Source organism: Syngnathus floridae, chromosome 2, assembly GCF_059516105.1.
Source record: "Syngnathus floridae isolate MCC-2025c chromosome 2, RoL_Sflo_1.0, whole genome shotgun sequence".
Classification (NCBI taxonomy): Eukaryota; Metazoa; Chordata; class Actinopteri; order Syngnathiformes; family Syngnathidae; genus Syngnathus; species Syngnathus floridae.
Genome location: NC_142414.1, coordinates 9,800,839 through 9,827,948, shown reverse-complemented (window position 1 = coordinate 9,827,948; position 27,110 = coordinate 9,800,839). Strand labels below are relative to the sequence as shown.

The 27,110-nt window shown below is 40.0% G+C and overlaps 1 protein-coding gene across 3 annotated transcripts; it reads right to left on the bottom strand.

Annotated features, from left to right (window-relative positions):
• Positions 1-2,177: 2,177 nt before the first annotated feature.
• LOC148401634 (E3 ubiquitin-protein ligase MID1-like) lies at positions 2,178-23,798 on the bottom strand. 3 transcript variants are annotated; one of them, XM_088369326.1, is made up of 11 exons: positions 23,605-23,798; positions 22,334-22,347; positions 13,286-14,079; positions 10,234-10,329; positions 8,434-8,541; positions 6,457-6,605; positions 6,066-6,193; positions 5,209-5,352; positions 4,762-4,923; positions 4,285-4,492; positions 2,178-4,102 (listed from the first exon to the last, which is right to left on the bottom strand). In XM_088369326.1, the coding sequence occupies exons 3-11, from the start codon at positions 14,009-14,011 to the stop codon at positions 3,754-3,756; spliced, it is 2,070 nt and encodes a 689-aa protein (XP_088225452.1). In that variant the 5' UTR covers positions 14,012-14,079; positions 22,334-22,347; positions 23,605-23,798; the 3' UTR covers positions 2,178-3,753. The 3 variants fall into 3 exon arrangements, with proteins under 3 accessions (XP_088225452.1, XP_088225451.1, XP_088225450.1); XM_088369325.1 differs by lacking the exon at positions 22,334-22,347; XM_088369324.1 differs by lacking the exons at positions 22,334-22,347; positions 23,605-23,798 and adding an exon at positions 18,110-18,351.
• Between the last annotated feature and the right edge of the window lie 3,312 nt (positions 23,799-27,110).

Genomic DNA, 27,110 nt, shown 5'->3' with positions numbered 1-27,110 from the left:
AACGGATAAAGCGTAAGACAACCGCCAGTAGAATTTTACATTTGTCATTTGCTTCCTTATCTGACCTGGGAGGTCCAGGGCATTTATTCTAGGCCAATCGGTTATCGACAAAGTACTTGCAAGAGGCCATATTTTTTGCTGCAAAGTCGATAGCTGTCCCAGACAGTTTCCTCCTCTATTGTCACCACATGTTTTTTAAGATGTGCTACTGTTCCAACAAGAAAAAATATTTAAATCTACAGGATGACCTCTACACTAACAATTGCTGTTGGCAGTAACTGTCAACTGTGACACTTGCAATGACCCGAGCCATGAGCGAGGGAGTAACCTTTGGGTGACATTGGTTCATCAAAGTTTGCGATCACACTTATCTTCCCTGTTATATCAGTCAATGACAAATTTAAGAAACTATCCAATATAAAGGAACAGGGGACAGTTTTCAATATTCCCTGTTATATCAGTCAATGACAAATTTAAGAAACTATCCAATATAAAGGAACAGGGGACAGTTTTCAATATTCAACACAAAAGTTTTGGCTACTATCGTGAAGTTTCAGTGATTTTTTTTTTTTTTTTAACTACACAAATGTTTAACACCTAAGTGAAATAAACATCAATACGCTTTTTATATGTGCAACTTTTGGGGCGACAAATCTGCCTCTTGACGACCCTTGATCCTAATCAGGTTAAGCAGTATAGATGGATATGTTAATATACATACTAAATAGTTGTCTTGAAGGGAATAATGAAGAGATAATAATGGAATACCTGCATCTAACCTACAATTAGCACAACTGTGTCTAGGCTAATTGCAGGTTAACAAAGTCAACAGCCCTGCTGTTGCCTCTCGAAGGCTGCCGGCCATATGCATCGACTTTTTTCAGATAGATGTTGCACATTAGACTCTCCCTTAGTGCTTACAGAATTGAAAACCTTTTGTTTTCCCATTAACACAAAAACTGTCGGTTCCCAAAATAAACACTGTTGGTGTATTAGAACAGAGGCTACGAGAGCGTGCATCAAGATATTTCGTTTTACAGAGTATATCTTTTCAGCCAGGTTGGCCTTCTGTGCATATACTGCCATGATAGATAGATAGATAGATAGATAGATTCAGGCTTGAGTGGATAAGTATAGTATGTATCTCGAAAGTGGGAGATCAAGTGTATTGTATTGAGATTTAACAGTGACATCTGCTGGGCGTTTATATGTGCAAACCATTGGGTGGGTCAATGTTTGCTTTGAGGACAAAGAAGTGGTCTTGCAGATGAAGGTCATTGGTTCAAGACTCAATATCCACAGGAGGTGAGGAATCAAGCGGACTACTGCTTTACGCCCCATACAAACTTACATTCAAGGTCCCCTTGAACCCAAACAAGGTTGCTGTATGATGCTGTGAGCTGCATCATGCCCATTTTAAAATGCTAATGCAGTGCACTGCAGCTGTGTGTCATTATGTGAGCCGCATGTGAACAAAGGTCGAGCACAAAGACAGCACTCACCCTTGAGTTCTTTTGTTCTCACATGCTTTTAACTGTTGTACTTTAAATCATGTAAAGCTAACTTGTGTGTATGAAGAAAAAAAATATATATATATATATTTATATATATATATATATATATATATATATATATATATCTATATATATATATATATATATATATATATATATATATATATATATATATGCCAGTCACACAGGCACGGCACACGTAGACGAACAAACCATTCGCACACACACACCGACGGACAATTTGGAGTAGTCAATCAACCTACCATGCATGTTTTTGGAATGTGTCAGAAAGTCGGAGCATCCAGATAAAACCCACACAGGCACAGGGAGAACATGCAAACTCCACAGGCCAGAAGGACTACTACTCTGAACCGTGGGGTGGACGTGCTAACCAGTGTACCGCTGTGCCGCCAACAAATAAATTCATTTTCTCTATTGATTAATTACAAGTTATTTGCCAGACAGTCCAGAGGAAAGTAACTGGGATGGCAAACACATTTAATCGCAGGGTTTAACTAAATTTCAAATAAAATTGTTTGTGTAGTTGTAGAAAACCATGCACACCTATCCTTGTCCACTGGTTATGCCTTTAGTGAGAATTCATGAACATTGGGAGAACATTTTTTGAAACTTAACAGGGGAGAAATCAGTTGTCAATGTCAGTTGTCAGTGTGCAAATATTTATTTTTGAGGAAGACGACACTCCCCACCCCATTTTCCACCATTGTCCATTCAGACAAGATAGAACACTGGTGCAAATATTTCATTATATATATATATATATATATATATATATATATATATATATATGACACAGCTAGTTAATGTATTCCCATGGAAACACAGAATTCACACACCTTAAGATGGACCAGGTTTTACAACAAAACATCATCGTCACAAAATACAAGCAAATAATTTTACAGTATTTACACTGAGAAGCTCCAGTTAATTGCTATCAAAAGTAAATTAAGGACTTTAGAATCTAAACTGTCTCTTCCTCTTTGTAAGTAAACTGTCTTGTTTAAAATTAATTTTCTTATGAAAAGTAAAATTATTAGGTTTTTGTATTTATTTATAGGTGATTTACACAATCACACAAAGTACTGCAAATCTCCTCTCATTTTGTGAGGTCATTGTTGGCACTGTCAATCCTTTTATCTTAGCAAACAACTAAGACCCGTGTGAAAATCGGTATCTGAAGTGTGTGCAGTGTGTTCAGGATAAGTCGTCAACAACAACTCGGTTTGCCAAAACAGAGAATAGAGTGTGCATTTCAACAGACCAACAAGAAGTATCATTGCCAGCAATACAAATTCATTGCTTTCCCAATACAAGCTGTCAAAAGCTCCAAATAGAGTAAACATATTTGTTTTTGTTTCTGTTTTTTCTCCTTTTTTTCCAAAATGCTTTGAGAAATTATATTATAAAATCATCTGTACTGATAACAGAACTCTTAACAGCCGAACCTCAATTTTACATGCACATGGGTCCAGAATTTGGGAATCACGTTACCTCAAAACCACGTTATTGAGATAGTCTTGGAAGTGTAATAAAATCAGAGCCAGTGTATCGGGAAATTGCAGTAGGGAAATATGTACTAAGAAACAAACACGTTTGCATTTGGAGAACAACATCATTGTTCTAGGTGAAAATTAATCCAATAAAATTATTAAAAATTATTATTTTACCAATCTGGGTAGCGATGATGTTGGGATGTCGTGTCCTATTAACATAAGCAGAGTGCTAAGGTTTACGCGCTACTCATTTAGGTTCGCACGGTCATCATATCTGCCATTTAAAATACTACTTCAAAATCAGTGGGGTCCATGACCAAATTGCGTTAGACATAAAGTCGCATAACATCGAAGCCAGTAAAATCAAAGTTAAGCTGTATTTACTTTGGTCATTTTCTTTTGTCAAGAAGAGCCATAATGTAAAACAGTGTCACTGATAGTGTGAAATTGAAAATAATTTCCATACATTCTCCCTTTATCCCTGTTGTGCAAACTCCTTTGAAGTTGTGTGGGAATGTCTGCAAAGAAAATGTGGAATTATTTGGAATGTTTACAGCTAACCATCCACTCAGGTTAGGATTGTCACAGAGGCAAAAACAACAATACAGTATGATTATCTCAACTCTAAGTAGCTGACTTTTGGGGAAGTAGCCAAAGAAAATCACAGCAAATAAAAGGAACTATCAAGTGCAGGACAAGTGTTACTTGGCTAGGTGTGGATGTGCTTATTCTTGAGGCTCTAGTACTTCCAGATGATCAGGAATGGGGAGGCCCGAAAGGATTGTCAGACACTTGTTCCACACGTTGAACACGGGACACACGGGTTGCACGAAGGAGATGTGGAAGGTGTGTAGATGCTGAGAGCCCACGGCGTCGTAGAAGGTCAGTTGGCCAGCATCGTAGTCTAAGAGGATGCCTACTCTGCGCAGATGGGGCGATGGCTCAATTGCCAGATCTTTACTGTTGTGGCGGACCACCCAGGAGTTGTTACAACGGCAGAGCACCCATGAGGATGAGTTCTTGCCGATCCACTCGTGCTTAGGCGCTGACTTGTATGCTATACCCAAGGCGTACCTAGGGGGAGGGGTGTTACATGTTGACACAACAATGACCAAGTAAAAAAACACAAACTTGTTGATTTGCATTTTTGAAAGGTTTCTGGGTTCCTGCCTAAGCTCCTGGATGGCACGATACCATGTCATCCATTTTTACAGAAAAACATTCATTATGGACATATGGTCAAAAAAATAACTCACCATGTGCTTCCCCCAATCATGGCCTCCCAGTAGTGCCGCCCACTATCAATATAAACGTTCCCCACCACCCCGTAGCTGCTCTGGCTGGAAAAGCGCTCTTGGCTGTGGCCTTTTTTGGATGTGCTCTCGTCACGCTCCACCGTCAGGTTGTCGTGTGAGATTTTTAGCTTCTTGTGAGCAGATTTGGGGTCCAGCTTGAAGGGCTGACCTGCCAGGAAGAAGGGGTGGAATTGCAAAACAAATTGATGCTGAAACATGACCACATTGAGATTAATAGCATGCAAGATCACTCAAAGGACACCTCATTTATTCACGGTTAATTTAATTTCAGGTTTGCAGAAGGGAAATAATTAAACCCATCTGTGGCTAAGTGGAGAAAATGATAATGTAAATGAAAATGTTTCAAATACGTCATCTATTAGGTTTCATTAGAGGTTGGCCTGTGTTCATTTGAGTTTTCCTTAGATGGCAACTTACTGTTAGTTTTCAGAGTCCCCGGTTCACTGCTTCGACTCCCTGCTTGGTTAATCGCTTTGACAACGATGATATACTTGGTGCCACTCTGCAGGCCATGTACAGTGTAGTGGTTCTGTTTGATATTAGGCACAATCATCCAGCTCTCCAATGAGTTGCACAAACCTGAGACGAAAGATTTGAAAGTAACAAGAGATGACTAAAATTGGATGAAATAGAGTCCGGTGCAGCTTATATATGAACGAAACAAGATTTTCCCCTAGTTTTAGCTGGTGCCTTCTTATAATCAGGTGTGACTTATAGTCCAGAAATTATGGTATATACTAGGTATTTGAATGAGGCACAATGTTGTGTCAGGATACCTTTTGAATTACATTTTTAAATGGTGTTTGGTGCTTAGGTAGAGATTTTGGTTTGTTGGTTTTTTTTTTCGTTCAACACAAAACTTACTGGCAATATTTGACTGTCCAGTGAAGATGGCATATTGGAGTTCGTACGACACTACTGTGAATTCATCATCAGATGTCCAGTGGACTGAGATAGTGTCATAGGATGCTGTGCATAGCTCTTCCCTAATACACGGTGCAGACGGAGCTGTGGAGGCAAGAAATAAAATTTTTGTTATATACGAACCATAATGATAGGACTGCCTGAAGTTAATAGGTAAAAGTACATTCTTGAAATCTACATAAAAAATGCATTAAGGGACACATAGAGCCATCTCCAATTAAAATTTGCTGTTGGCCATTATGACTTTTGTTATATTCATGTGCAATGTTCTGTGCATGCAAATCACAAGCAGCCCGTTTTCACGTAGCAGTTGTATATTCAAACATGAAATGTAATGTCTTTCTAAGCATTTGAGTTCTAATTCATTATAAAAAAAGCAAGAAGTCTGACTTGATTGGTGGTAAATACACACCAACAGACTACTTAGTTAGGCAAGCTGCAAATTTTCTGTTTCATCCATACTTTTTATTCAAATGTATAATTTTGCACACTTATAATTCTAAGGCAGACACAAATTCTTTGTCAAATAATTTTAAGAAGTTATTAATATGGCGTTCCTCTCATTTTTTGCTCAAAGACAGTTCAAAGGAATTTGAAATGAATGAATTCAAAAAAATGAATCTAAACCTTTAGAACTTTTCAAAAAGTTTTGAGGGTAGTGAAAAATATTTTATTGAATTTGAACCCAAAGAAAGAGACATTGTTTGGAACTTACATATTGAAAATTTGTGGCTCATTAAAGTGGTGCAAATTAAAATTGAATTCCTTCATGTGACGAAATTAGGTTTGGGATTTACCAGTGAGGTAATCGAGATTTTCCAGCAGTTTCTTCTCTCTGGAGAAGTCCAGGGCAAAGTTGTCAAATGTGTCTGTCAGGACTATCTCAGGAATAAGCACTTGGGTTGATGCAGTTGCCATGGAAATCCTAAAACAGCCCAACCCAAATACTGCATGTTATTATATACTTTAAATATATTCAGCAAAATGTGCCTTTAAAATTATGGAAAATCAATCTTTTTTTTATTAAGGGTGGCACATACCCCGTATAAATCAATTGAACGGTTTAAGACAAATGGGATAAGGTTCGGGTAAATAGGAAATCTAATCCCTGTGAGGGAAAATCAAGTACACAGAAAGTTTTCAAACTGACTCCTATTGTCTCACATTGTCCTCTCCTTAGTGCCTGACCTGTCGTTGATGCTCTTAGCAGTCTGCAGAAAGCGGGCGTGGTCGCCCTCTTTCAGTGTCTGGTCAGCTTGTGTGATAAGCACAGAGGATCTCTCGATACACTGCTGACAGTTGGAGATCTGCTGGGCGAGCTTGCGTAGCCTTTGCGCCTGAGTAGGGAGTGGAAAAAATGCTCAGTAAAAAGTGGAAATGACAGGTTGCAGGAGTGCACATAGATTGATGTTGATTTTTAAAAGTCCCTGAACGCTGATCACATTCATCCTTCCTTTAAATGCCATCTTCGCTCTGCTAAATTGCCATTGTGTCTTATAATCGTGAGGAGAGAATGACGCGGTATCTACTATTTTTTTTCTTTTTTAGAACCATGTCAGCAGAACCACTTTTGGATCTGTCTCAAAAACCTCAAACTAACATCTACCAGTTTGTTATTAGCTATTAATGTTATTATCTACACATTATGATGAGAAATGTTAATGTTAGATTAGGCCTCATAATGGCACACATAATTAGGTAGGCAATTTGAGCTATGCCTTTATATAGCTGTAACCTTCTCTAGTTGAATTTTCTGCACCTTTACTTATCTACGTCACTCTTTGGCACACTTACCAGTTGAAACCAGTTGAGACCATGGAGTGACAAATATAAAAATTCCAACACATTGTTTGTTTATAGCACACTCCTGTGTTAGTGTGGCTAAGACAGTATAAGGACAGGAATCATCAAGTCTGGCATAAAGCACAGTCTTACTGTGCACACGGGTGAAGTTTTCTTTCTTTTGGTATTTTGCTAGACTATGGCTTTTAGAATTGAGCATGACGGTGGAGATTGAACCTTTGTGCACCCTTGTGGGATGAATGTAGACATTTCCACGGCCAATCCATGCCGTGTCCCAGATTTTCAACAAAATCAGAGGAGTCAAAGAGGAAACCTGAGTCCGCCGAGCCTGACACTGAGGGTAACGAAAGAGTCACGCTACATGGGGACCGTACACGCGGCCCAGGCGGCCCCAGCTTGGAAGTGCAGAGCACTAACTGCTGAGCTAAAAGTCCAGGTCACTGCCCTGTCTCATTGCCTTACAACTGCAATGAAAGGTTTGTACCTTCCTGAGGCTGGCGTCCATTGAACATTTTTATATTCTGGACCTTTCTAGAACTATACACCTCCCCCCCCTGCATTGCAGCAAGATAACCTTCAACATGCACATTAATCTATTATTGATCAGCCGACAACGTACAATTTGTGAGATGAAAGCAAATCAGTTTTGTCTAGCCACCTTTATCTTACATACTATAGTATAGCTCCAGTTCACACAAACTCAATAATATAAAAAGGATGGATGGATTTTTGTGCATATACAAAACAGTTTTAAACAATGTGACAATGCTTAAGTGGGAGATGATGATCCCAACTACAATGTTTTTGTATTGACAGTTTTCCTTATTCTAGATTTGTCTGTAAATGTCTGTTATGGAACTATGACCTTTCAATAAGAACCTATTCCACTCTCTTTCACGACAGACAGAGATTTTAAGAGACAGATTGAGGTCACACTGAAATTAGGGCAGGGGACATGTCCTCAGCAATTTGGCATGAATATTGTAATCTCTATTCAAATCTGATGCTTTGAAAGTACTTCAAGCATTGCAGACTATTTAGAGTCCCACTGATCCTGCCTAGTCCTGTATTGAATAAAAATATGTTGATGAAATGGTATTATTACCATACCAATGAGACTACATTCTAGAATGGTGCTATGTATCATGAAAGTCTCATTGTATGCATCATGAAAAGTTTACAGTACATGCTTAGTCACTGCTGAATGCTGCAGGACCTATTTTAGGAAGTCAGTCTGTTTGGACGTCATGCCATAAATAAGTCAAGGCATAGTGAGAAAATAGAGTACTGCATTTGACCCAAAACAAGGACTCGCAAGTATTTTAATGATCAATTTGTATTCCCACTGTTGAGTCCCCTTACTTTCCCCTCCTTAATCTTGTTGCCAATAATTTGTCTCCTCTGCTGGATGATGTCGATCAAAGTGTCGCACTCATCCAAGAGCTTGCCCTCCTGGCGGGATGCATTCACCTGCGAAGAAAGCCACAGTGAGACACTTCTTTAACCTCTGTGAGAATATCGCGGAGTAGACAATGCATTTTAAAGAGCATCGGTCATATGCAGATTTTTGTTATTCACCGGTCATCCCGGTCACTATCCCATGCTAATATCCCAGGCCCACTGTCTTCACAATGATATGCCTATTTCTATGTATACCAATATTTCCTGCATCCTAAGTATTTATAATTAGCATTATTGTTGCTGTTGTACAACAGATGCAACAGACATGAATCTAATCTTCTAACGTTCGAATCACAGATTGCCCATCTGTCTGATCCTTTCCTGGAATTGTTGCCATGGCAGCGTTGGGCTTCCAAAGTGCAAATCCTGATTCTAAAATGGAGTCTTAAATTGACGTTCAAGTAGTACACCTTAGATATGCTACAGCCAAACAGAAAGAGTATTAGTTGCATCCAGAGAGTTGTTATGCCAAGCACATTGTGTGCAATGCACAGAATTAGCGTATTTAAGGACTGTTGGAAAAGCCTACTGGACCACATGACAGAATGTAACACGACATGCTGATCAAGTGATTCATTTACTGAAAAAAACTGGAGAGCGTTCAACCACTTTACAATGCAGATGAAGTGAGCTTAGTAATAAAGCCAATGAGAAATACTGAAGCAGCCGGAGGGACTGTCAGTGCAGTGAATTTCTAGTGTAACCCGGCATGACGATTCCAACCCACATCAAAGCACACTTCCAACACAACAGAATTCAGATGGACTCTCCTCAGGCTATTTTAGGAGTCTGGAGTGTATGAACAATAATGCACAGAGCGATCGGAGGGAACGGGGAAGTGAGACAATTTTTTTTCACCCTTGTTTTGTGCATCATTTATTCATTGCTTTTTTCATTTTGGGGGCGAATTTCAAATTCCTACATCATCAAAACTAGCTTCAACTCACCACAAAGTACAGAGCGCTATCTTCACAAACACACTTTGGCTTTACAGAGTCTTGATGAAGCACAATACTGGCTCTTTGTAGTTTCTAAAGGACATGTCAGGCAAAAACGTCACTCTCCATTTACTCCACAGAGATGCTGCTGGAGTTTTAACCCACGGGCGTTGCTTTTCTTAAAAAAAAGCTTCTTTGAGCGCTTGTGTATGTAATGTCAGTGTGCGGGTTTAAAAACAAGCTGCTGACAAATACCAGAGTCATCTTTGCTAGATGTGATGTGCTGCCCTCGATTTTTTTAATGCATGTAAAATGATCAAGCTGCAAAAAATGAATAACACCAAATCTATCTATCTCACGCTCAGCCACACAATAAAGTACTAATTTCCTTTTTTTTTTAACCTACACTGTAAGCCAATTTCTAAATAATAATAAATGATCCCAGGAACCGTGCAATTATGCTTCTTATGTGTTCTGAATAATTTAGGGAATTATGTAGACGTGGACAGACAGTGAGTGCTATGACGCCATAATGCCATTGAAATCAATTTTCTATGATGTTATAGTTTATTTTCCTGGGTTGAGTAAAGGAAAAGATTGACTTGATTGATCGACTGAAAATAATCTCATATTGCAGTTATGCAAAAGAAAATGGGAAAACATGATACCATTTACATAATTAATCCCATGGCCCGGTGAATCTAACAATATGTGACTGATCACCGATGATGCAGATCCCAATAAGACTCAGGAAATCACTTACCTCCACATGTTGACAAGTCTGAATCAGTTTTCCCATCAGCGACTCGAGCTCGTTGTTTCTCTTGATGAGATTACTCAGGTTTGAATCCAACGCTTGCTGGAGAAAAAGACATTGAGTTGACATTAATGAGAAGGAATCCACTCAAGAAAAACAACAGTGAAGCCTCAAATGAAAGCAAGAGGCAATCCATCCTTTGAGTTTTCAAAAGCCAAGTAAGTTTTGAGACAACCTTCTTCAACAAAACAACAGACATATCAATGTACGGCCCTTTCATTCTGTTACATTCTGCCATGTCAAAGCATCCCAGTAACTTTCCAAGTGTATTTCCATACCTCTGCAGGAGGGTGATAACCCTCATCCCTGCAATGCCTCCTCATCTTGTCCCGTACGATCCTTATACACAGTCCTGCACTAGCAGAGGATGTGAGTGGGACAGCCGCTCCACTGAGCACCAAGCCATGCGCAAACCCAGCCAAGCGGCAAATTAGGCATCTAAAGCTTTTTTACCCTCCTATGAGCGCACGCAGCCCTCGCGGCTAACGAACCGGCAAACAGGTGACAGGATGTCCTCCCTCCTTTTTCTTATACAGTATATACATATATGTATTTTTTCCTCTTTCTATTTTCCGATCATCTCCCTATACTTGTTGCCAGCAAGGGAAGAGTTACATGCTGTGCCCTTTAAATCCAAGAGTTTCACCAAATTGCCAAATCGAGCATGCTTAAGCTGATCTGATGCTGTGTCTGTCCCATGCAGAACTCCTTTTTCCTCCTAGAAATTAATCCAAGCTGAGTGCTTCTGTGGTGCCTTTCTAAAAGAGCTACATCTTGCCACAAGCTATCCTAATGAAGCTAAGAACAAAAACTGCATATCTTTAAAAGTTCAAAGTGATAAACAAGATCACATTTCTCATGTTTTATCGAATATTTCTTCTGAGGTCAGCTTTATTCTGAAACTCAAGAGTAAACAGCAAGAGATTTGAGGGATTTGCGTAGTTTGTCTTAATGGGTGAACCTCATCGTAGCATAGGAAGCTTAAAGGATGGCCTTAATACGATGCTGGTACACAAAAGCAATAGTAGCACAAATGTTTCCTTTGGAAACATATGACATGATTGCATACTGCCTTGCCACTCTGCCCTCCTTTGTGTGCTCTTAAGCATTAATGGATATGAAGATGCTTTACTTGCAGGTCACATCCTTGCCCACCTGTCATTCATATTAACATTTTGCTGTTTGGCTTTGCACATGCTTATGTGCATATGTTTATCCATATAAGCTTATCCGCACACGTGCATACAATGCCAGCTATAGCACATAAACTGTACTTCCTCATTTAAAATGACCAAATGATGCAGTCCCCACTTGAGGCAGTTGATTAAAGCTAATGGATTACTGAAAAACACAATAAATCTTAACAATGAAGCCAGTGTGCTCACACAGCAGCTCGCATCTTTTATCCTGGAGGTTGTTCCCACTCTCACCAACCATCCAGGACTTGGATGTGTGTGTTTTTTTTTCTTTTTTTACATGCGCCTGTGGGTAATTTTGTCTCGGATAAGGATGGTTATTTCAACAATAACCCCTATGGCTCTTATCAGACTTTAAATGAAAAAGGAAACTACTGGAGTTATCCAGCATGCTTTTTGTGTGCGTGTGTGTGTTTGGGTGTGTGGGTGTGCGTGTGTGTGCATGCATATGTGAGCGATTCAGAATGAAAGATGTTGGATATTGCTAATTCACATCACGTCAGAGCAAAAAGTAGGAACCGTGAAATGGGTCACAACAGTTTTTTTTTTCTCAAACTTGACAGAGTCCAAATGGAAGTAAAAAAAAAAAAAAACTGAGTGAGAGGTCACATTTTAAGTTTTAATTATAAAAGTTTTCTTACATGGGAGAAGCCTTTAGGAAATGTCTAATCAAGTCATGCAAAGTCTTGATTGACAGAAAAAAAAAACAAATAAATTATGTATGTTGTGTTGCATAAATGCAACATGACTTCTCAGGAAATGTTCCACCATAATAGATTTATTTTCAGATGAATGAATGAGTGTGCAGACTGTGGGTTCAGTTTTCCTCTGTGTGGTGATGTGAATGTTTCTGTGCAAGCAATCAGTATAGTATTCAGGGCAAAGCTTTGCCTTAGGTTGATAAATGCATGAGTGGATGACACTTAACACTTTGACCTCCGGATAATCTCTGTTGCTTATAATGCAGTTGTGCACCAAACACAACAGTAGACATACTGTTAAATGAATATCTCTCTGACAATGTCAGTGAGCTTTATTATAATTATGCAAGCAGGATTTTGAATCATCTCTTGGAATGACAATGCCATCCCTACCAAATACTCATATAGAGTATAGCTCATACAGTATAGCTCCGCTCAATTAAACCCCATCTAACACCCAGCGAGTGATTTGACACTCATTACCCTGCTACCTCATCAAAAATTGTCAGGTTTCTCCATTAATTAAGGGTCCGGCTACATGTGTCCATAGTGGTACTGCACACATGGTTATGTGCACACAAACCGCACACAGTAATTGTCTAATGACAAAAACAATAAAATCTCAACTCCAGTCGAAATAAATCTTAGATTTACTTCCTGCTCGTAACTATATTATTTGTAAGAAAATTTTTGTTTTTTCAAATAGTAAACATACACTATTTCCTCTATGCTTTTCAAATTGTAAGTCTCTTGTTGGGTGTAATGTGATTGTAATGTTTATAACGTGCACCAAATAGATAGCCAGCCCAAAATAAAAAATCAGTTGAGAGCAATAATGTTGGTAAATATTATACAACTGATCAGATCAACCAACAGATATCTTAAGTTTTTTAAGATATCTGTTGGTTGCCCTCAGTGGGCAACAATCTGACGGGTCATGTTAAGTGTGACAAATGACATCCTTGCTCTTCTGCTCCTTATTTGACCGTTGATTTCTTTCCACAAAAGGGTAGGGCTAATATATTTTTTATTCCTTATTTGACTATTGAGCTATTAAAACTATAAAACATACATCAATAATCTCAAAATATAGTCACTCACCCTGAGTTTTTCAAAGCGCTCACTCAGTGCTGCCACTTGGTGGTCTCTGTGTCTTCCCACCAGTTTGCAGAGGGAGCAGATGAGCTGGTCATCAGTTACACAGTACATGTTGACCTTCTCCTCCTCATGCTCCAAGCATTGCAGCCCTCGCAGGTGGGAGCCCGGCATGGGCTCAATGAGCCGATGTCCAGTAAATGGCTTCTTGTTAGGGTGAGTGGCCCTGAGGCACTCCTCACAGTACGACACTTCACACGTCACGCATGTCTTGATCGCCTCCTCTGGCGGATCCTGCTCGCAAAACTGGCACTGGACCGGTTCTGGAGGCGTTCCCGGGCTCGACATTGCTGCACTGACGGGGACCAGAGCCAACCGCTCGCTGTCTTCTTCACCAGGCGAGTTGGGCCCACTTTGAGGGGCAGGAAGGGGCAGCGGCAGAGGAAGGCCACTTGATGTTGAGGCCTGCTGAACTCTATCAATGATGTTTTGCAAGGTCACGTTTCTCTTGAGTCCTTCAAGTCCACGATCAGGGCTCAAGGATATGACATATCTGCACGTGGGACACTGGAAGGCGCTGATACTTTGAACCGATTCGTTAGTGGTACAGTGTGAGACAAGGATGCGGTGAGCACACCCAAAACATAGGCTGTGGGCACAGGGGAGCAGCAGTGGGTCCTCAAAGAGCTCCAAGCAGATTGGGCAGGTGAGCTCTGACTCTAGAGTGTCCATCCTGTTCAGGGAAAACCAGGTGGGGCGAGGAACAATGTCAGTAAAATCCAGGGGAACCACTCAAATATCTGTAGGCGAGAGAGGAATCAGTTAAAAAAGCATAAAACAACCATCAAACTAAATCAACACCATAGAGAAAGTTTTTTTTTTTTTTATATGAAGTGAAGGAAACTGTTGGATCAAGCATGCATCAATATCTCATGACCTCATGGGGGCAGCAGAATCAAGCTTGAGCAGACCTATTGCAATGGCAGACATGGTTTTGAAATAAGTTAACTAATTTAAAAAACACAGAGACGATATACAGATTCAATTAATGAAGTAGTGCCCCCTCATTGAAAATGTACATTTATGGGTAAAAAGTTTACACACTCTTTTACAGTCACACTTTCCTTTAGTGTTTGTTTTTTGATGGTCTCGAGCAATGATTCTTAACTAGGGTCCTGTCTTAGTGCCATGAGAAATAATCTAATTGTACTTATATTGTCAGAAAATGATCACTTATCAATATAACGCATGTAGAGTAACTTTATCTATTAACAGTATGCCAGCGATGTAGTTATTATTTGTGATACAAGTCATGGACGTCCTGCAAGTATTTCAGCTTTGAGTCCACATAGTAAGTAAATGTGTGAGTTATTGGACTGACAGATGCATGTTGACACCAGTGTGTTTTCCAGCATTCTGATTGTCACAAAGCTTATTAAAGCATTACTTTACTGAAGAGAAACATACTTTGAGAAGGGTAGGGCGCCCACCATTTGGCGAGCAGAATCAAAAAGTAGGTCATCCCCGCTGACCCGACGCACATAATCAGACCCCAGTGTGCGTATGTGTGTGTCACTCAGGACACACTAAACATGCAAATATAGCAAACAGGCCTGGAAGGCGCATAGCAGCTTTCAGGCTGTAGATGAAGCTGTATTAGGTTAGCTTCTACATTAACTACATTACTTTCATATGTTCTGTGCAGCCCATTGTTTGGTTTGTGGAATATGAATTAAACAGGCAAAATCCACCTGTTTTTATCCATCTCAGCGGTGCGGCCAATTTGCCACTTATTGTCAAGTGAAAATGACATCACAGTTGCACAACTAATCATGGCTCACCAGTTTTATGAAACTGAGTCGTGATTAGTTGTGACCTGAGAGCTGGCAACCATGATGTCAGTTGACAGCAAGTGGCCGCCCCCTTAGATTAAAGACAGGTGAATTTTGCTGCTGAACTCTGAATTTTGCTGCTGAACTCATATCCCACAAATGCAATATTAAACAGAATGCTGTGTTCAGACTAGTGGAGGAATGTATAATAAATTATTAAATTTTGGGGTTGATTTCCTCTTTGAGACGTTAATAGTGAACCCTAAATTCAACCTTTTTGCAAATTGTGAAAATCCAAGAATATTTGAAACAGTTAACGTACTGCATTATTTGTTTGTTTGCTTGTTCGTTGTTTGTTTGTCTGTTTGTTTTTTGCTTGAATAACACATGAAAGTGAGTGATCCACTATTCTATGATGGCTTGTATCTTAAATTTCTCAGACATGAAAACAGGACTCTTGCCTGGCAAACTGACCTTGACCAGGACCTCATTACACACCCATTTGGAAGATTTATGAATGAGATATACTTGTAACGTGTATCTCAATCAGAAAATAATCACTAGTTTAGCACAAAGTCACAGGTAGTACATTACAGACGCCACACTTCCTATTTTGCTGTAAACATAAATGCTCATAAAGTAGTAGGAAACACGTGATTACTTTTGCAGTGCAGACATGCAGCCCAAAGTGCCAGGGTTCATAGCTAAGTGATGTCAAATATCTTAACCTACTTCCTTTTCCCCTTCCTTCTCCACTTCCTCTTCCTCTCCATAAAACACTGCAAGTCAGTGTCTGATTATGTGACACACACGCACACACATGCACACACATCGCCTTTGTGTAATTCCACACAGAAAAATTATCTATAATCCGTTCCCACCCACGCTGGACTGTAACCAATCGCAGCTTTTTATATTGTGAGGTGGTTGACTACAGGATTAGTCTGTATGCAAATCCAGAGTATGACAGAGGGTGACGTGTCTGTTTTCTTGTGTGTGTGTGCTTAAATGATCCAAATTAGATGTGACAATATTTGCAAAATTAGATGTGACATTAAGAGAAAACAAAGGAAGGGAATGTAAACATGTTTGTTGTCAAAGATGTTGATGGACGACAGTGAGAGATGCATTGTCTCTGAGTTATCCGCAACCAGAATTAGACCTCAAGCACAAAAAGGTTGATTGGGTGTGACAAACACTTCCGAGCCACTTTAACTGAGATGTCTTGGAAGGCAAAAGACTTGAATACTGAAACTGTTTTAGAAATTCTTCTCACAACACAATATTGAGTGTAATAATGTCCCACCTTTCTGACTGTGTCACTCAATACCCATTTGTAACCTCGGACTAACCCTGCCAACCAAAGTTATTGGACGTCACAACTGGCAGACACATGGACTGGTTTGTAAAACGCACATTTTTTGCAAGATTATACGTGTTTGTAAAGGACGTCTCAACTTTTTCATGGTTTTAATCCTTTTTTTTTTCCACAATGAACTACTAAAGATGCAATTATTTGTACACAAACAATTAGAAAGCACTTGCAGAGGAAAAGGCATCACAATACTATCTTAGCTATATTTATCTTCAACATTTTTCACACTAGCTTCAGGGCACGTCTAACTAACAGCTGGGATGCTTTTCACAAGGACTCGCGCTCTTGACAATGGCACCGAAACATGTAATGCATGGGAAACAGGAAACAGCATTGACAACATGGGTGCTAAATTGGTCACAGACAAATGTTGCACAAAACACTAAAGTCCTTCCTGTATAAGCCACATTGCATGTCACATCTCATGGTACATATCACACAGTTGATTTCCTTGTTGCCCCATGACCTGAGCAGGTTGAGTTCAGGAGGGGTGGGGCTCATCCCATCTGTTACACACGTGGCTCCGCACACACAAAACACGTGTAAACACGTAGGAGTTTCTTGCCTCGCTTCTTTCCAGCTACTCTCACACGGCTTATAAGCAGAGACACAATATGAATGTAAGGAAATATAAGATGTTTAATCAGCATTCTCAGACATCCTTTCCAGCATCCATCAAGGCACTGTTTCCTATCATTAGGTTTGGCCTTCAAGCATCAAGAAAAACAGTTGATGAGTAAAACTGGGTCACACACACCCAAGTGCCCCAAACCCACAATGATGCACGCATCTGAGTCAATATAAATTTTAATATTGAGTCCCACTGCTGTTGTGAGATTAACAACTCCAAAAGTGCCTCTTAGTTCAGGACACAGATGGCCCTCCAGCATTCTCTAACATCTGTAGCTCTGTCATTATCATTCCAGTACTGCTGGCACACTCTGCTCCAAACCTAAATTCCTATTTTGCCTCAGCCAAAATTCAACACTGTATGTATGTATTGGGAAACATCTATGAAATCATTAGATTAAAAAATATATACTTTTTCATCACTCATTGCCACCTTAAATCTTCATTATTCATAACTGAAAACAAGATATTTTGAATGGCTTTATGTTTCCAACTTTGTCGCGACGGTTTGGGGAAAACCCTTTTCTGTTCCAGCATGACTGTTTCCCAAGACATAAAACAGGGTCCACTAAGGGTTACTTTGACGGACGTAGTTTGCAAGAAGTTGAGAGTTGACCTCATGAAACAACGTTTGGGATAAACTTGAGCGGAGACTGTGAGTCAGCACCTGTGACCTCTGACCCAACAAATGCACGTCTGCATGAATGGAGAATCCCCCCACACACACACACACAGACACACTCGTAGGTCTTTCCGAACGAGTGAAAGCTATTTGAGCTACGAAGGGGGAGCAAAACCATATTGTTGCTGCTTTCTCCTTCCTGTTGGTGGTTGCAGGTGCTGCAATATTATTTCCTATGTAGTCAGGATTCCCTAAGAAACTTAGTCTGAAGTACATTAAGAGCTGAACAAACTTCAAGCAAGAGAGCAAAAAGGAAAAACGAAAACAACGGCAACAATGCCCCATCCTCCTCATCCCTTCCCTCATCTTACCTTCCACATGGTTATTATCCCATCATCCAAAAGCAAACTGAAAAAGGAGAGCAAGAGAACATAGGGATGGCTATCTTTAGCTTTCTCTGCTCCAGCGGGAGCGTACGAGGCAAAAAGAAGTCGCCAGCAGTCAAAACAAGAGTCTGCGAGGATGTGGCCACAGCTCCGTGGCTGTGTCATCACCTCTCATGACATGCTTCCTACCCTGCCTATGCAATCCAGTGCATCCTGACACTGGGGAGAGAAAGGGAGGGGGAGAGAGGGAAAAAGAGAGAGAGAGAGGGCAGACTCAAAGTGCAACGCCTCCATCCCTCCTCCTCCCACCCGGCTTCCCTATTCAAATCTGCCAACGGGCCTCTATATAGGCCAATCACTGGACCTTCACGTGGGGCGGAGTCAGCTCTACGAGTCCCTGTCAGATGTGTCAGACGCAAACATGCCATGTAAATATGTTGGCCTGTGTGCCATTATGTATACTGCGCATTACTCCCACAACCTCACATGTGCATGTGTGTCTATTATAATGTGCATCAAATCAGGCCAAACACATCCCAACAACGAATTTGCCCTCTGTAATGTAGCATTCCCCTTAAGATATATTAAAGTTGCAGCTGTTTTAGGGGATGAGAACAAAAACACAACCCTAAAGGAAAGAAGCTTAGATTAATCTCCAAGTTGCAAGTCAGCCCTTTAATCGCCCACAGAACTGCCACCATAAAAGCATACGCCATTCCGAATATTTAGCATTCACTTTAGTCGGACAACCAACGTGGTTGGGCTTAGTTCAAGAAAAGCAGCATAAAACCAAGATTATAACTCCATTTTTTAGTAACGTCTCTCTTAAGTCTATCCTAAACTTTGAGAGGTCTGATTACTAGTTACAGGCAAAATGCACCACAGGAACGCGGACTACTGACATTCTTTTTGTAGACATAATATGATTTTAGTACAGGACAGTTAGTAAATTCCGATGTTCACACTGTGTGCTACGGTTGTATGCACTCTTGCAATATACCATGACATGTTCTTCTGGGGACTTCTGTCATGCATGCCCAGCTGGGTGTCGCTGCTTAAAGAAACACAAAAAAAGTTAAGAACCTCACTACCTTCTAGCCAGGGTAATTTTTTTAAATTTGAATCAGCACTTCAAAGTACATCTCCTGCGTTCACTTTATCCTTCTATTCATTTTCTGTTCATGGTCAGTGGTGGGTTGGTGTCTATTCCAGACGATTTATGGTGAGAGGTGATGTAGTTCTGATGCAATGTATGTGAATCACAACATAATAATTAACTCCAGAAATTCTCCCTTAACATCTTGTTTTACCATCCATGTTAAAAATAAGCGAGCGCCTACACAAAACTTGGAAATTGGCGAATAGTTTTGGAACCATTCTACTCGCTAAAATATAAACAAATAGGAATAAACTCAATTGGTGGAGCTCCAGCAAACCTGCCCATCCTGTATTGATATTGCATTTTGTCTCATGGGAGCGCTGACGTGAAACAGATGGCCAAATACTGTTCAGTGTCAGTCTTATAAAGCACAACTTTAATTTAGTCAAAAATAATATTCTTTGGAAATTGACACGAGATGAAGAAGATGTAACTCTATTTTATGTTATTTTCCACGTTATGATACCAAACACGGCAGTCCTTTAAATTAGTTTCTCGCTGTGCTCTCTGTGACTGGTTTGAAGAAAGCTGTGCTCAGCTCCTCTGAACTTGGGGAAACGGGCCTCCACTGTCAGTTGCATGAGGTCTCCCTTTTAAGCACCTAGGAATGACTGGAATGTGGCAAAGACTCACTGGGTGAGACCAGTAGCAGGGATGAACCATGATGGGGTTATGACCCGAGAGCTGAGATTGACATGTTGCATACCTTTCTTTGAAATTAAATTATGGCGAGCAGACGCTGTAACATGCAAGGGGAAAATAATGTGAGGCAACCTGGCTGTCGTTGTACCCTTAAGCACATCGCGCAACCCCCACGAAGCAAAGTTTGGTGGTCAAGCCACCATTTGCAATCTTTCTTGTATGTGGTCTGCTTCTCTCTGTGATGTACGTGCAACAAAATAGACAGCGTAGTGTAAATTATATCCTAAATAGGATAATGCATTAAAAATAAATATCACTTATATCAATTACAAAAGTGTTAATTGCAAAGTACCTGCCAGAGGTACAGTGAATATTGCATTGAAAAATGGGAAGGATGGGTAAATTGATGGAAGGAAGATAGCTAGCTTCGACATCTGTCTTGGTCCTGTCATGTGATCTTGTCATGTAAGTGTGACATTGTCATTTATTGCCTCAAATGGAGGATGCTCTGTTTGAGTTCCACAGAAAAAACTGTCAAATGCAGCCAGTTTAGATGAGTGACCCAGCTTTGAAAAGAGTTTTTTTTTCCCTGGCGTGCAAAGTGGGAATATGAATAAATTATAGGAGAATGTCAGGCTCTTGAGGAGCTCTCACTTGAGGAGGGCAATGAAAGTATTGCAATGCGATGATAATGTGCCAGGACCCACCTAAAAATGACATAGAGAGTAACATAAAATGTGAGGACTTCCTAATATAAAAGCTATGTATTCGCTTTGGCCATTAGAATCAGAAAGGACCTTGAGCTAGAGTTGTCAAAGGGAAAGCTGTGACATTAATCAAACTGCATGCATATTTTATGAAAGAAGAGAGGTGTCAGGGTCTTGTGACTACAGTCTAATACAGTCATAAATTATGATTTGAATAAATGATGGTCCCTCTATGCCACCGCTGGACTAGTACGTAGCATTAGTAGGCCTCATTGTCTACCGATCTATTGATAATCTGTCCGTCTGCTGATGCTGTTTTGAATCTTTTAGGGATCTATTCATGGTACCCCTCAAGTCTTCTCCAGTAAGCAAACAAATGTGTGTGTATCTCCTGGGCCTTTTCTCCCCCGGTGGTTCGTTCAAATGCCAACAATGCAACAAGCTTCCCACAACATTTTCAATGCTATAGGAACAGAAAATTGTTTCAAAACATAACACACAAAACATGATTGTTGTTGTCTATGAGCGATTATTCTAACCCGGAAGTAAGGCAAAATCGATCCACTTACATTCAAATGCCAAACGTTGACACCAGCATTTGACTGATCACAGAGCCTATTAACAGGGGCAACCCTATGTAAGCCGAACAGCGGAGCAAATCAATTGCCTGCTAAGCTGCAAAGGTCTTTGTTAGTAACATGGGAGCAATTATGTTGATTTATCCTCCGTTAGCACTACAGTCTGAATCAGGAAAGTGGGATCTTTAAAGGAAAGATGTGCGTGTCTTTACAGCACAACCCGAGATAATATTCTAGAAAGAAACTAGACTCCAAATATTGGAAAAAAAATCATACTTGCAAAAGATGTTTGCCTTCACATTTGTGTCCTCTATAAAAGCTTACAAGAATACCCAATATGCCTGCTTTGTTCAAGGCAAATTATGATCTAGCCAACAATTTTCTATTTCAGAAACTAGACTCCAAATATTGGAAAAAAAATCATACTTGCAAAAGATGTTTGCCTTCACATTTGTGTCCTCTATAAAAGCTTACAAGAATACCCAATATGCTTGCTTTGTTCAAGGCAAATTATGATCGAGCCATCAATTTTCTATTTCAAATTTCCTAGTTCCTCCTATTTACCCCAATCTCAATTCCCACCATGATGTGGTCAGCAGTTTTTAATGTTTGCATTTTAAAGGTTCACAAAATATTGCACCCATATCGATACCCTCTTAGGCTCCATTGTGTTGAAGTACACACTGCTCTGGTACACAACTCTCTACAGTATTGCTGGTTAACAGCAAGGCCACTTCTCTACAATGGAAAGAGACAAAGAAGTATAAACAATGAAGATTCACTAAAAACAGGAATGCCATTTCCGTGAAACGTCCATTGATTAAATCATTAGACGCCATTGCTCCATGCTGCAATTCACATTGGTGGACTCATTAATGAGTTACACACAGACTTGCAGCCTCGATGCTGTGTTATGTACGATATACAGACTTAGCTATTGACCCCCTCAGTTCAAAATGCTCTGGAAAAAATAAAATTGTGTAAAGCACTAAGCTTCACAACCACGATGCATCATGCATTCTACAATGTGGAAAGATTGTCCCACATATTTGTGGCCTCTACACAAGGTTTCCGTGACATGTAACATGAGTAATGCCTTGCTGTGTGGTTGATTGGCACTTACTTTCACCAGAGTGTCTGAAGCAATAAAGGAACAGAGAAAATGGTTGATTAGTTCAAAGATTATCTCAGAGCTAAATGCTTTAGTTCTCTCAGCCTTTGTTTTGCTGGTGATTAGCGCCGTGTCTTCTCACTTGTAGAACCAATGCACTTATTCATGTAGGTTAATGCCCACAAGGCAGATAAATGTCACCTAGTTAAAGCTTCGGTTTTAATTTAAAGGCACCCTATCCTTCCCCTTTATTGAAACTCATTTTGTGTGGTGGCAAGAAGCCAAAGTCGTTTTCTTAAAAGACTGAATTTGAATGCCAAGTTCTTGAATCTCCAGCCGAGATCTGGAGTCTTTGGGGAGGACTTTGGCAAGGTATGAAAAAGATTGGACCCACTAGCAGCCACTGCTGCCAATGCCCCCAAAGCTTAGAAAACCCTGCTGGGTTCCAAATATGGCAAGATCTGTTTTTTAAAGCAAACACAAGACTGGCATTCTGCAAATGCAAAATGAACAAGAGTTTTAAATATTCCTGTAAATGTACTGTGCACCTTCCCTCTCATAAATATTGAATGCATTTTAGTCACAACTTTTTTTTAACCTAAGGTAGTATGAGAATTGGCCAGTGTTACAGGACAAAAAATATCATTTGAAGGACAACATAATTGACTTAAATATACATTGTGTGACGTGAATTTGCAGGTTTTTTTTCGTTGCTGTACCTCAACCTGTCACTGGCCAGTAAGTAAAATTATAGGCCTACCACGGTGCAGTGGGCACTGACACGTTTGTGCACACACAGAAAGACTTTCTCCATACACGTTTGGCTTTGCAAAGTTTTGCATTATTAATATAAGTGTACATTCAATGTTTGTATTATTCATTGATGATGTCAAGTGTAATTCCCATCACATATGTTTCACCTTCTTACACAGTAAACTCACTTGCATGAATTAGCAGGAATAGTTCAACTTGGTGATTTCTTGGGAGAAATGCAACACAAACTTGGTTTCATTACTAAAATATTTTTTTATATTTGAATATATTCATTCTCAGTTGCTTGAAGTATAGATAGACTTGAGCCCAAAAAGTCTATCTCACTTGACACAGACTGAAGTTCTTAAGTGAACAATGACAGCGGCATGCACATGCTTTCAAATGTAAAGCTCAAATTACATGCTGCAACAAAGCCTCCTGCAACCTGACGATAGATGACAGCACAACTGACCACCCACTCTAAGAAACTATAACAATGGAAGTGACTTAAACAACAAAGGACCACTTACATTCAAGAGGCTCACATGGTCCACCAACACAAAAGGAAAAGAAGCATGCAGTCATGTCGTCTGGCGAAACAATAGTGAGTAAGCTTAAGAGATGGTGAGTTGGAAGGAGAGGAGTCGTGCATCCACACATCCAGCTTACGCACAAATCTAAACATTGAGGAGCTATTCCTGCACATCTCCCGTTCACAGCATTGCCTACACTCGCTCCCGCCTCCCCTCCAAGCCTTCGGGTTTTGCTTGTCATGTGTTCAGGCTCAGGCAAGCGTGAAGCGGGCGGGTGCACCCAGCCCTCCAAGCTTTGTTTAACATTTTGGAAATTCTGAGCTTCCATTGAGTCAAACATTCGGCTTCTCTGGTCCTTCCTGTGTCCTGGAGGTCGTATTGCAGCACTTTCCGACAACCACATATTTCCGTTAGCATATTAGGAACATTTTACTTTTAATTTTTTTCCATACAAATAGTTGAATCTTTGGAATGGGTTATCTTAAACCCAATTCTGACCCTAATCCTAACACTAACCAATCAAAGTGTGTAAATTAAGCAACTAATATATTGTTTGTGCCTATTACCCAAAAAGTTTCCCTGAGAAAGTCCTTCTGAACTTTGCCTCACTGAGATACAACAGTGAGGGTAAATTGAGTCCATGATTTATCAGTGAGGTTTAGGGTAAAAATGACCTGTGGGTGCAAAAAGATGACATAAAAACATGTCCTTAGGAATTATTATATAATTATATACAGGACTCTCAGAAAATTAGAATATTGTGACAAAGTTCTTTATTTTCTGTAATGCAATTAAAAAAACAAAAATATCATACATTCTGTATTCATTACAAATCAACTGAAATATTGCAAGCCTTTTATTGTTTTAATATTGCTGATTATGGCATACAGCTTAAGAAAACTCAAATATCCTATCTCAAAATATTAGAATATCATGAAAAAGTATACTAGTAGGGTATTCAACTAATCACTTGGATCGTTTAATTATCTCGAAACAACGGAAGAAGCGTCTGACTTGGGTTATGGAAAAGAAGCACTGGACAGTTCCAGAGAGGTCCAAAGTCCTCTTTTCAGACGAAAGCAAGTTTTGTATTTCATTTGGAAGTCAAGGCGCCAGAGTCTGAAGAAAAGGCTGGAGAGGAGCAAAATTCAAGTTGCTTGAAATCCAGTGCGAAGTTCCCACAGTCAGCGATGGTTTGGGGAGCCATGTCAGCTGCTGGTGTTGGTCCACTGTGTTTCATCAAATCCAGAGTAAATGCAAATGAGCTAAAGGCCACTATTGAAGCATCCTGGGCATCCATAACACCTTAGCAATGCCATAGGCTGATTGCCTCCATGTCACGCCGCATTGGTTGCAGTAATCCGTGCAAAAGGATTCCCAACCAAGCACTGAGTGCATTAATGGACATTTTCAAATGTTTGATTTTGTTTTGCTGTTATAAATCTTTTTTTTTTACTTGGTCTAAGGAAATATTCTAATGTTTAGAGATAGGATATTTGAGTTTTCTTAAGCTGTATGCCATAATCAGCATTATTAAAATAATAAAAGTAAAATATTTCAGTTGATTTTGCAATGGCTCCAGAATGTAAGACATTTTTGTTTTTTTAATTTCATTACAGAAAATAAAGAACTTGATCACAATATTCTAATTTTCTGAGACAGTCCTGTATACCTGTAGGGTGTAAGGAGGGATGAGTCCGAATGTCCCGAGGGATGAGCTTGTACATATCACAGCAGACGCTTTGCCAGATATTCAGGCGACTGCACCGCCTGTAACCCACATAAGAGAAACACGCTTGACCTATTTTGCCCCTGTTAGTGCAACATTGTTCACGGCTTTCCAGTCTGTTGGCGAGCTTAATCTCGGTGCACAATATTTGGCAATAGCGACACTGACAGTCCCGTTGCTTCAGCACACGATGTTCGAATCCCCAGGTTATTTGTAATGTTTTCCCTCCTTCCATGCCCTGATGCAGGAATGTTCGCTTACACAGTGTGCATCTGCCACATTTGCAAGCCTTTATATAACGCCAGGCGATGCTTCTAGGCTTTGGCATTTGCATGGGCAGACATGTCATGGTGATGAACTCATATATAGTACATGTCAGCTTTTTCTGTCCAACTCGTTGTACAGTTGAAACGCATGAGATGATTAATGATATACTTGCGATGAGCACACATCTGTGAGACGCAGCTGTAAAGCACAAGCGTGAGAGATGACCTGGAACTGAATACAATTATTGTGATGGACGGGCCCAGAGCCTTTTCAAGGGTGCTATAGGCCGTTTGTTCTCTCTGTCTCTGTCTCTCTCTCACTCTCTTTCTTTCTTTCTTTCTTTCTTTCTTTCTTTCTTTCTTTCTTTCTTTCTTTCTTTCTTTCTTTCTTTCTTTCTTTCTTTCTTTTAAATTGAGATGACAAAACCTGAAATAATGATGGACTAATGATGACGGACTCCTGGGGTTGCCGCTGGTGAATGACGGAAACTCAATGACGCGCCCATCACTGTGGATTACCCGGCAAAAGGTCATTTCAAATGTCATTATTGATGAGCAAAACGTTGGTGAGTCAAATGAGTGCCATGCAAGTGTTGTAGAGTGAAACATGCGTGCACGCTCAGGATGAACATGACATTGCCCTACACACAGAATACACATAACGTGTGCAGAGCAAGCTCAAGGCTTTGGTGTGACCTGGCTGCAGCTCTTTTTCCCAGTGCTGGATTTTAAATTACACATCTGCCTGCAATCTTTGCAGGCTCACAAACATGCATCCCATTGTGTTTGTGCATAAAACGTATCATTATAAAGTAAAACATATCATTCCTGTATTTGCTTTGTCATCCAGCTTCAGTCTCCAATTGAGATCATGTTGAGAGCTTTTACAAAAAAAGAAATCCTCCACTTCCCCTCATGTTTTTTTTAATGCACTCCAATTGCAGTGCTGAATTTAAACATCTGTAGAAGTCTTTATTTTTACTTTTACCTCTGGACAATGCAGCCTCTTGGCCTTCAAGAAGCATTAAGATGAGGCAGTCAGATGAGTAGGAGAGATCTCAAGAGAAGAACTGAAGCTCTCAACGTATCCCATGAAATCTTAAACACTTTTGCCAACGCTTCTTATCTGGGCAGCAGCAGTGCCGCTAAACCAGCTCACAGGTTGCGCTCAGCAGAATGCAATACTGTTGTTCCATTTGTAGCTTGTTCGAGGGAACACACTAAAAGTTAGAAAAGTATGTGGAAAATGTATTGCTAGCTTTTTATGTGATGTGACTACATGGAAATTGTTCAGCTTTTTAGCCCCACAAGTGACACATGAGAAAATCCCCATACTGTATTGAGCTCAAGGTTGCCACAGTTTTACAAAATGGGTAAATCCAAGACAGAACCACTCAAAGTGATTCTGGCAGGTTATGCAAAGGCCAAGTCAAACCTGTCCCCAAAAAGTATTGAGTTGCCAAAAAAACTCTCACAAGTGAGTTGCTTTAATGAGCTTATGTTTGGAG

What these genes read in the sequence shown, in the direction of transcription:
- LOC148401634 (XM_088369326.1), bottom strand. Translation starts at nt 14,011, where the DNA reads ATGGACACTCTAGAGTCAGAGCTCACCTGCCCAATCTGCTTGGAGCTC. An exon ending in AGACTTGTCAACATGTGGAG is followed by an intron (nt 8,542 to 10,233) that starts GTAAGTGATTTC and finishes CTTTCTTCGCAG; the next exon opens with GTGAATGCATCCCGCCAGGA. An exon ending in TGGACAGTCAAATATTGCCA is followed by an intron (nt 4,924 to 5,208) that starts GTAAGTTTTGTG and finishes CTTTCGTCTCAG; the next exon opens with GTTTGTGCAACTCATTGGAG.